At 39.6% G+C, this 11,025-nt stretch overlaps 1 protein-coding gene and 2 non-coding genes across 3 annotated transcripts; 1 reads left to right on the plus strand and 2 right to left on the minus strand.

Moving 5' to 3' along the window:
- Nucleotides 1-3,691: 3,691 nt before the first annotated feature.
- On the plus strand, nucleotides 3,692-3,764 carry trnaf-gaa (transfer RNA phenylalanine (anticodon GAA)). Its single transcript has one exon. It is a non-coding gene; the product is annotated as a tRNA-Phe (tRNA).
- A 440-nt stretch (nucleotides 3,765-4,204) lies between these two features.
- trnaf-gaa (transfer RNA phenylalanine (anticodon GAA)) lies at nucleotides 4,205-4,277 on the minus strand. The gene has a single exon. It is a non-coding gene; the product is annotated as a tRNA-Phe (tRNA).
- A 410-nt stretch (nucleotides 4,278-4,687) lies between these two features.
- Nucleotides 4,688-9,903, minus strand: fkbpl (FKBP prolyl isomerase like). Its single transcript, XM_051949050.1, has 4 exons — nucleotides 9,764-9,903; nucleotides 8,287-8,448; nucleotides 5,690-5,988; nucleotides 4,688-5,384 (listed from the first exon to the last, which is right to left on the minus strand). The coding sequence occupies exons 2-4, from the start codon at nucleotides 8,444-8,446 to the stop codon at nucleotides 4,713-4,715; spliced, it is 1,131 nt and encodes a 376-aa protein (XP_051805010.1). The 5' UTR covers nucleotides 8,447-8,448; nucleotides 9,764-9,903; the 3' UTR covers nucleotides 4,688-4,712.
- Between the last annotated feature and the right edge of the window lie 1,122 nt (nucleotides 9,904-11,025).

Here is an 11,025-nt window from a genome sequence, read left to right on the forward strand (position 1 = left end):
CACAATGTCATCTGAAAATATCATAGTCCATGGAGACTCCTGTCTAACCTCGTCTGTCATCCTGTCCATCACCATAGCAAACAAGAAGGGGCTCAGAGCTGATCCCTGATGTAGTCCCACCTCCACCTTGAACTCCTCTGTCACACCTACAGCACACCTCACCACTGTCTTACAGTCCTCATACATGTCCTGCACCACTCTAACATACTTCTCTGCCACTCCAGACTTCCTCATACAAAACCACAGTTCCTCTCTGGGCACCCTGTCATAAACTTTCTCCAGATCTACAAAGACACAATGCAGCTCCTTCTGACCTTCTCTGTACTTCTCTATCAACATCCTCAAAGCAAATATTGCATCTGTTGTACTCTTTCTTGGCATGAAACCATACTGCTGCTCACAGATGTTCACCTCTGCCCTTAGTCTAGCTTCAACTACTCTTTCCCATAGCTTTATCGTGTGGCTCATCAGCTTTATTCCTCTGTAGTTGCCACAACTCTGCATATCTCCCTTGTTCTTAAAGATGGGCACCAGCACACTTCTCCTCCATTCCTCGGGCATCTTCTCACTATCTAAGATCCTGTTGAACAACCCAGTCAGAAACTCTACTGCTACCTCTCCGAGACACTTTCATACCTCCACAGGTATATCATCAGGACCAAGTGCCTTTCCACTCTTCATCCTCTTCAATGTCCTCCTCACTTCATCCTTACTAATCTTTGCTACTTCCTGGTCAATTTTCTAATGGTTGAATATACATTTACTGGCCACTTTTTTAGGTACACCATGTTAGTCAAAAGTTGGACCCCCTTTCACCTTCAGAACTGCCTTTCTTCATGGCATACATTCAACGAAGTACTGGAAACATTCCTGCCTTTTATTCTGGAGGCTGCACCAGAATACACACTGAGTGGCAATCACAGTCAAGAGACAGTCACAGAAATGTAGACACATGCCTCGCATCTAGAGTCAAAAACCTCCTCAATTTCAGTGGTTATTTTTAGGAATGAAAGTTGTGCACAACTGTGTATTTGCGTAGATATGAGTCATTTCTAGTCTCCATGGCTGCTTGTAACCAGCACAATAAGTCTCAGAATATCATAAAATCAGAATCAGACAGCTCAAATTATCATTTTTTTTCTGAAATACACTCACTGGTCACTTTATTAGGAACAAATTGCTAGTAAAAGGTAGGACCGCCTTTTTCCTTCAGAACTGCCTTAATTCTTCATGGCATATTTTCAACAAGGTGATGGAAACATTCCTCAGAGATTTTGGTCCATATAGACATGATAGCATCACGGAGTTGCTGTAGATTTGTCAACTGCACATTCAATAAGCGAATTCCATGTTCTACCACATCCCAAAGGTGCTCTATTGGATTAAGATCTGGTGACTATGGATGCCACTGGATAACAGTGAACTCATTGCCACGTTCATGAAACCGGTTTGAGATAATCTGAGTTTTGTGACATGGTGCATTATCCTGCTGGAAGTATCCATCAGAAGATGGGTAAACTGTGGTCATAAAGGGATGAACATGGTTAGCAGCAATACTCAGGTCGGCTGTTTCATTTAAACAATTAAACTCAATTGGTACTAAGGGGCCCACAGTGTGCTAAGCAAATATCACCCACACCATTACTCCACCACCAGCCTGAACCACAGCTGAAATCGAGACTCATCAGACCAAGCAATGGTTTTCTTCTGTTCTATTGTCCAATTTTGGTGAGCCTGTATGAATTATAGCCTCAGTTTCCTGTTCTTAGCTGACAGGAGTGGCACCCGGTGTGGTCTTCTGCTGCTGTAGCCCATCTTCAATTTTTAACATGTTGTCCTTCAGAGATGCTGTTCTGCAGTCCTTGGTTGTATAGAGTGCTTATCTCAGTTACTGTTGCCTTTCTATCATTTCGAACCAGTTTACCCATTCTCGTCTGACCTCTCACATCAACAAGGCTTTTTCATCCACACAACTGCCACTCACTGAATGTGTTCTCTTTGATCAGATGTACCTAATAAAGTGGCCGGTGAGCATATATAGCTTAAAATTATTACATACATGGCAGAAGAAGAAAAAAATAGACAATGAAGACTTGCTGCGGGGAATTGTTCAATTTAAGTAGTCTATTCAGTTGAATATGTTTAATGCCCTCATGTATGGTTACCACTGTTTATGTACTTCTGCACCGTTTGTATCACATCAAATTGATGATTATCATTTTCTACTTAAACATAGCATTTTGCATTCCTGAACCGGTTGACTCGGTCTGTCAGGCAGGTCTTTTTCAGTAAACTTCATTACAATAGAGATGAATCTCTTCAATTGCAAATTTTGAGATAGTTAATGTACCCAAACAACAACAACAACAAACACCCCTTTGAATTTGACCTTTTCATTTTAGAAGATCATTTTCACTTCGCTAGGTTAGACTCTGCACATTTTATTGTTTTCAACGCTGTGTCTGTGTCAGCTTAACTGTTCGACCCCAGTTCGAATCCAGGTCACTGCCTGTTCAAGAGTCATTCCACGAAACCGGTGCCTTTTCAACTTTGAAAATGTAAAATTTAAACTATATTTAATTTTTATTTTTTAAGTAGCCAGGAATCACAGAAGGTCTAAAATGACAGGAAACTATATTGTGCCATCTCAGGCTGTGTTATTTAATATTTGTTAATTATGTCAAATCCTGTTACTGTGGAAAGGTAACAGGGTTGACAGTAACAGGGTTGACCATTTTAAACTAATTTGCTTGTAGCGAGCTAAAATAAATGCTAGTTAAAGTGCAACCTATGTACTTTGAAAGATAATTACTTGTAGATATTGATTATATTTTGAAAAATAGAAAATTGATTATGTTTATATGTTAAAAACTGGTAACAGGATTGACGTTGTATGCTTGTCCCCCCTGGTTAAACCTTGAAAAAACTTCAAAATACCAAATCAGAGATGAGAGAAACTTACTTGTCAATGAGCTGTTAGCATCCTGGTTCCGAGATGATGCAACCTCCTTTAAATCCTGTCAAATCTGGAATGTACCATTATTTTTATAGAGTTTTTTAGTTAGGGTAACAGGGTTGACACGAAATCAGGGGACGCCGATAAATTGGTAATTTATAATGGTTAATATATATTATTATTACCAAAAACACTGTTTTAAAATAAGATCATACTCTAAACTACATGTAAATGTAAAAATTTTAACATTTTGCCTACATTTTACAAATGAAAAGTCCTGTACACATACAACAATAACAGTGAGGGACAGGCCAAAAACCTCACCCTCTTCAGCATAAAAGCAATTTAAATTAATTAAAATAACATTTCACTGACTTTAATTTGATGTTATATTAAGGAGAGAAGACAGGGTAATGTTACATTTTTAAATGAAATATTAATTTGTTGTTATCAAAATTGTATGACTGATTATTTCTTGGGGACGCAAAAGGCACCGATTTCATGGAATGACCCTCAAGGTCCATGGCACTGATTGGGAAAATAGTTTTTAATTACGCCCTACCGTAGAAAAAGCGTGTATGAAATGCAATTAGTTCAATCGCTTAATCACTATGGTATCCAACTAATAGCAATTGGTATTGTTTTTTTAATGAGTGGAAACTTTTCTCTCCAGATCTGAAAACCCCGCTGCGTCGGTGAACAATATGAAAAAATACTACGTTACCTGAACGCCACGCCGAAATAGCTCAGTTGGGAGAGCGTTAGACTGAAGATCTAAAGGTCCCTGGTTCGATCCCGGGTTTCGGCATTTTGCTTCGCTACCACACATAAGGCACTCCTGTTAAACTACGGGGGGCAATCGCGTCGCCCAAATCATCTTTTCCCGACCACTCACGTCACCCGGCCTTTCTTTTGAAAACCACTCACATCGCCTGTTCAATCTTCCCCTCCCCCAAAGGGCCGATCGCATCGACCAATCCCGTGTTGGCGTTCAAATCCCCCCTCCCCGCCGCCGGTTCTGTGTTTATGTTCGAGTAAACTGACAAGTATAAGGCGGCTGAAAGCGGCTAGAAAACAAAACAAAAACAACTGTCCGTTATTTTGTCCGGAAAAGACTGAACAGGCGATGTGAGTGGTTTTCAAAAGAAAGGCCGGGTGACGCGAGTGGTCGGGAAAAGATTATTTGGGCGACGTGATTGGCCCCCCGTAATTTAACAGGAGTGCCTTATGTGTGGTAGCGAAGCAAAATGCCGAAACCCGGGATCGAACCAGAGACCTTTAGATCTTCAGTCTAACGCTCTCCCAACTGAGCTATTTCGGCGTGGCGTTCAAGTAACGTAGTATTTTTTCATATTGTGACGCAGCGGGGTTTTTAGATCTGGAGAGACAGAAAAGTTTCCACTCATTAAAAAACAACCATGAACAGGCAGTGACCCGGATTCGAACTGGGGTCGAACAGTTAAGCTGACACAGACCAAGCATAAGGCACTCCTGTTAAACTGTATAAACCTGACACCTTGTGGGCAATTACATGAACTACAATTGCATTATTTTGGGTTTTATTACACATGCATACAGAGGCACACGATTCTGCCATTCTGTCTTTAACCCCTCACTTCTACATGACAATATTTGCAGTTAGAGGGAAACTGTGAGTCTGCAGATTAATGGCTTTACATTTGAATAAGGCAGTGGCTGAGGTCGCGTTAAAATAAATCATGACAGGAAAAATAGTTTCACAGATAAGATTTATTTTTCAGCTGAACATTTTGCTGAGTCTCAGTCCCAGCTGTACATTTGTCTCTTTCTCTCTACTTGTGATGTCCTTAAGCGCCTTCAAAGCAGCAGGCAATTCTGGCTGTATCTCCAGCAATTTCCTAAATGCCCGTTTGGCCTCCTCCAGCTCGTTCACCATCTGGCATGCTTGGCCCAGCCGGTACCAGGCTTTAGCGCCACCAGGCTCCAGCTGAGTGGCTTTTGTAGCACTGGCCTTCGCCTGCTCTGGTTGGTTCAGCTTTAGCTGGCACAGGGATAGGTTTGAGTGGAGTTCTGCTTTGATGGTTTTGAATTCATCAGCCGAAGGAAGTTGTTGTGTTTCATTAGGAGCGTTTGTGTCACTCTGTTCCTCTGCTTCGTGCTCATGTCCTTTTTTCTCCACCTCTCTGAAATGGCCACAGAGAGTGATAAGGAGTTTGAGGGCCTGGCTGTAGATGTGCGCGGCTCCCCACACATCCCCACTCCTGAATCTCACTCCACCCCTCTCCTTGTGTGACTTCGCCCACTCCCATTTTTCACCAGGAGACATCTCCCAGGATTCCTTGCCTGGTGTGAAAGCCTGGAGTTCAACTGTGGCACATAAAGGAAGGTTTTCATCTGAGGGCTGAGGAACAGAGACGTCTGGTCCATTTCCCACTTGAGACAGAAGTATCTGGGCAGCAAAAGACAATAATTAGACTTTTATCATCACTGATTGCTTTCTCTAGCATAACAATGTCCTTTAAAGGAAATATTCAAAGTGCAAACCTGCTCACACCAGTATATGTAAATTAGAAATAGGAGTGATTAAATTAGGACACTCTCCTTTGTTTATGTGTGATCCACTGAGATTGATCAGCTTGTCTCCTGCAGTTACATCTGCTGTTCGTCTCTAGGCTGATTATCAGTCCATCCAAGCATAATATATTCAAATTACACAAACTGAAATAATAACCCTGAATGACTGCCCACTCTTACCTCACATTTCTCTCCGGCTCTCATTCTTTCCAAACATGCCTCTGTGACGTCACACTGACCCTCTCCCAGCTTCAGTGTTGTCCAGTTGCCCAGTGGGATCTGCAGAACAGAGTCTAAACGCTTCTGAAAAGGTGTGACTACTGATTCTGTAACATCACTGACTGACAGGTCAGGATCGACCTTCAGCTTTTCATTTCCTCTGTCAGATGCTGAACTCTCTTCTGCATCCATGTTAGCTTTGAGTCGCACTCGGACTCTGCACAGTGAACCCAACCTGGGACAGTAACCAGATGAACATGCTAGAAGAGACAAAGAGACATTACGTGAGCTATATTACTACTACGGATGGTTCGATCCGATCCTCTGGATCGGTATCGAGTCCAATCCAGGCCAAAGTGACTGGATCGGACATCGGAGTTTTTTTTAATTTAAACCGTCCGATCCAATTCATAAGCCCAATCTATCTGATATATCCTCGTCTTCACTTTTCACGACATGCCGTAACACAGACGAGCTGTTGCCATGGTTGCCATGTGCCCATGTTTTCGTCACGTGAGCAGAGAGTTAACAGAAGCCAGCAGAGCTGTCATGTCTGCCGTGTGGAATTACTATATGCGAATGGATGATAAAAGTAAAATAGCTGAGTGCAAAATGAGTGTCTCAAGGGGTGGTAGCAAAAACCAGACATTTTAACACAACGAACTTAATAAAGCATCTGCAGAACCATTATGGAAAGCAGTACGGAGACTTTTTACAGGCGAGTGCAAAAAAAAAAAAGCGAACCGCGGCAACCATCGTTGCAGGAAGCACTACAGAAAAATACAAAACTCGCTCCAACGCAAAAATATAACAGAGAAAATTGTCGAGTTCATTTTGCTGGATAAGCAACCACCTTGTGTGGTGGAAAATGTGGGTTGTTGTAGTATTTTTCGACCCCCCCGAAAAATCAGACTCCCCCTTCGCGTGAACGCGTGCGCCTTACGTTTCACTTTATGGCCACTTGACGGCTTTTCTGTTGTACGTTTACTGTTTTTTGTTGTTGTTTTCTACTGTTTTTCGGGTTAAATGTGATTAAGTAGTGAACTGTGGACATGTTTTCATGTTAAATATGATTAAGTGACAGGTCTCTCCACCCCATCGGTGTCTAAATGGCATCAGGGGAGATCCTACGCTGCTCTCAACTTCACTCGCATGAGAACGTTAGGACAAGGTTTAATCCCCAGATATTGTTTATATTCCATCAGTGTTGTACACGTGTCAATAAAATAATTGTTCACTGAGAAAACTTTATGTCTCCCTATTTAAAATTGGACTCCCCCAAGAATGCAAGACGTGGTACCAATATATGTCTAGTGCTTTATACATAAGTACTATACTTAATTATACTAAACACTTTGTACATAAATCATTTATTATTGTGTTTTTATTGGACCAGTTAACAACAGAAAAGAATGAAAATTATTTATCCCACACCTGGGAGACTGCCCTCCTTGGCAGTCACGGCTGCTAAATTACTTTGTGCACCTTCAACAAAGTGTGGAGAGTGAGAGGCTCTTCAGCACAGCCTCCAGCATTATTGATGAAAAAAGGAGCAGACTGACAGCTGAGAAGGCTGAAATGTTAATCTTTCTGAAGAAAAATCTGTCCCTCATGTTGCAAGACAAGGCAGCTTAAGTATTTTCAGTTCAACGTCAGGCAGCTAGCATGTTTTATTGTTTTCAGTGAACATAATGTGAGTATTGGAATAGTGTTCATTCTAATATTTAGTTACATGAGTGTTTCACATACAGTACAACATCAGCGGCTGCATGCAAAAGAAGAAAGACACTAGATTGCACTATCACTGTTTACCCTTGTTTTTCTGTTTTTGTTTTGGTGCAGCAAACCAGGTGTATAGCCTAGATTTTTATTGTTCTGATTGTGTGTCTTGAGAAGCCATGTGCAACTTACTGAGTACTACCTACATTGTTCTAGTGGAGATGCTATTATTTTATGTTAATTCATAAAATTATTTATTGCAGCCTTGCAATGCCATTGAGGTATAATATGACTTTTCTGTTCATACACTGGGATTATTTAGTTTAATTTAAATATGTGCACCAAGCTGCAGTTTTATTTCAAACATTTGAATGGTGCAGCTAGGTCTGTTGTGTTTACAAACGCTGTTAAAAGCGATGTGAGCTTTAAGTTTTAATAAAGCCACAGCAGTTACACATAACTCGTTGTCACATGTTTTCCTTCTTTCTTTAGGGGACCAGAACAGGTGTTGTACAATGAACGTAGTGTTTTTAGATGTCAGTATCAAGCAAATTACATCCACGTATTATCAACAACTTTCAGAAAGAGAAAAAGATTCATATCGGTATCGGCCGATCCTCAAGGCTGCAGTATCGGTATCGGATGTGAAAAAGTGGTATCGAGTCATGCCTAATTACTTCATAATTCATACACTTCAATTTTTACATAGAGGTATTTAATTGATAACTAATATTATAAATTGAGCTTGTGATGCTGGAGAAAGACTAAAATTATAATTGTATACTCTAGCTTTAAGGGATGCAAGGAGCAGTAATGTTAGAAAAGCATCCCACACGTACCATCTTCAGAATTTAAGACAGTCTGTTGACTCCCATCACATATTTGCTTTTGCTGGACATTCCACAGTCCTCTGGGACACACCGACACCCAGGAGGTGACACTGACGGCATCGTGATCACCACGATCAGACGGTGTTTTCAGCAGATGAACAGGCTCCATCCCTGCGTTCATGAAATATACAAACATAAAAACAAATATCAAATTTTCAGGTTCAAGTATGAATCTTTATAACATGGCAGTAAATATTCACATTAACTGGCTCATAGGAGTAATGACTAAACAATGGAGCTGCTGCTTTCTGAACCATCACACAACCCTTTTGTCTTGTTTTGCATTTGAAACTAATGGCAATATGGATAATCACAGACAACACTCGCTGATATCTAGAAAATGCTAGGGTGAAGAAGAAGTGGTTTGCAGAAATTAGAAGTGCCGTACATCTGGAAAATCATTATATGACATAAAAGAAAAACCTAAGGAGCTAGATTTACCCTGGAAATCAATCCACTGCAAACTGAACATGACTGGAATGAGTGTTTTTTTCTACTGTCTTGCTTGTTATTTTCAAATGAAATATGTGAGACAAGCAAAAGTAAACACAGCCCAAACCTTAAGCTATCATTGCAAATAATAATAATATTATTAATAATAATAAAACACATTGAAAACTCTTGAAGACTCATTTATTGTTGAAACAGGTTAGGAAGAGTGTTGATTAGATGCTATATTCTCTTTTAAGTTTGGTAAACAGTTCAGTTCTATTAAGCAACAGTGAGGGGTGTTTCTGTTTTTTGTACACCCCATTTATATCATTAGGGTAAACTAATTGATACAGTTCTCTTCACAAATAATTACAGTTAAACAACATCACAAACGTCCAAAATGAACATGCAGCTGAATTAATATCTTACTAAGACAGCTACAACAAAACAGAACATTTAAATATTACGAAATCTGGGCTTACTGTAACAGTATTAGATATGTATGTCTAATAAAGTAGCAACAAGACGCATATTTATGTTAAAATAACTTTGTTCTACCATGTGAGCAAGTATCAACATGTCTGTTACCTCCATGTTTTGCAGTCAGACTCACACACTCAATGCTTATCAGAGAAGGAGGAAATAGTTATATGTTTTAGCCTTTAGCGGTGTTATAATCGTGATTACTTCTACATTACCAAGCTAACATTAGCAACTATATTATGAACGTTATGATAGTCAACAACAGCTAAAAAATGGTGCAGGGATTTTATACTTTCAGCGTTAATTGTCGCTACTACAGATATGCAGGTATAGACAACATTAATTTAGCTAACAGTGCTTTAATTAACAAATAACATCAGCGTCGTCTTGGTTTTATGTTAGGCAAACTAGCGTCAGTTAGCATCAGACAAAAACAAAACACCTCTACTTCATTATTCTACATATGAACTGCATTTAAGTGTCGTATGTAGTTTAAAAATATCTGTCTTACCTCATTGACAAGGATGATGTTAAGTAGCAGCGTTGACAGAAAGCAGAAAATAAATAAAGGGCGGGTGGTCAGAGAATATAAACAAATGCTATTTCTTCTTCTTCGCCTTCAGCCGGTTATGCTTCTTCTTCGTTGGTAGAAGAGGCGGACGGTTGACGGAAGCCGGGAAGGAGGTGCATTGCCGCGATCTATTGTACTGGAGTGTAATTATACATCATTTACACTAATCATAGTTATTGTTTTTAATATGTTTTCCCGTCAAAGTAGAACCAAACACCCTTACTGATGCAATTTTATTTTCTCTAATAAAAATACAATATCCTCCAGATTTAATCAGATCAGTCTTCTGTCTGCAAGCTGCAACTGTAGTGTAATATTTTCTGGGTAAAGTAAGAGATGATATAATTATGGCAAATGCTATTAAAACTGAAGAATAGAGTCTAGATAATGATGAAGGCCCTAGTAATCACTGATGTTTTGATGGTCATAAAGTAAAACATCTTGTTGGTGTGAAGATATATGCTTTTTAGAAAATTGCGTGTGGAGTACTAAAAACATAATGGTATAAATGTAAAGCAATATAACTCTTAAAAGAGGTGTATCAGAAACAAAACAATACATAATGGTATAAGATGCAAGAAATCTGTCACAAAATGATAACCTAATAAGTGTACAGGAGACTGATGCAAATGTTTGAACATGTCTGGGCATGTTCTCTGTAAAACATGACCTCATTATATCCTAATGCGCATGTCTTCTGCACCGTAGGGAGTGATCTGGGAGTGAAATATGAACCTAATGTCATGATCTGACCAACAGATTCAGAAAAGTATAATTGTTTCAAAACTGCCACTCCTATCATACACCCTATCGGCGTGGAAAATTGACCAACTCTCACAGCATAAAAGACGGTGCACAGCTCAGTATCTCTGGTTCGTCTTGGGGCGTTAATCACTGCTAAGAACTACTCTCGGATTTTTGTCGACAGTAAATCCTGCTGCCTTTGAATGCTGACTTCTCTTGTCGATTTTAACATTTGAACACAGTCAAGTCTTTGACTTTGGCCAATGATTTGTGACTTAGATTACACTTCATTACAATACATAAACACTAAAACTAAGAAAACTGACAAAAAAGGTTTTTAAAAAAAGGAAAAAAGCATGCTACAGTATTACACAATAACATGTATTAGAGAGCAAAGTGCGAACATTAAAAAGAAAGCAGGCTTGTATTAATTTACTAGTCTTAACTCTTTTCTGTCA

The sequence above is a fragment of the Acanthochromis polyacanthus genome, chromosome 6, assembly GCF_021347895.1.
Source record: "Acanthochromis polyacanthus isolate Apoly-LR-REF ecotype Palm Island chromosome 6, KAUST_Apoly_ChrSc, whole genome shotgun sequence".
NCBI lineage: Eukaryota > Metazoa > Chordata > Actinopteri > Pomacentridae > Acanthochromis > Acanthochromis polyacanthus.

Excerpts from the sequence above, each read along its gene's own strand:
- fkbpl (XM_051949050.1), bottom strand. The coding sequence starts at position 8,446 with ATGGAGCCTGTTCATCTGCTGAAAACACCGTCTGATCGTGGTGATCAC. Across the intron at positions 5,989-8,286 it reads TGTCTTAAATTCTGAAGATG|CATGTTCATCTGGTTACTGT; the intron begins GTACGTGTGGGA and ends TGTCTCTTCTAG. Across the intron at positions 5,385-5,689 it reads GAGCCGGAGAGAAATGTGAG|ATACTTCTGTCTCAAGTGGG; the intron begins GTAAGAGTGGGC and ends TTTGCTGCCCAG.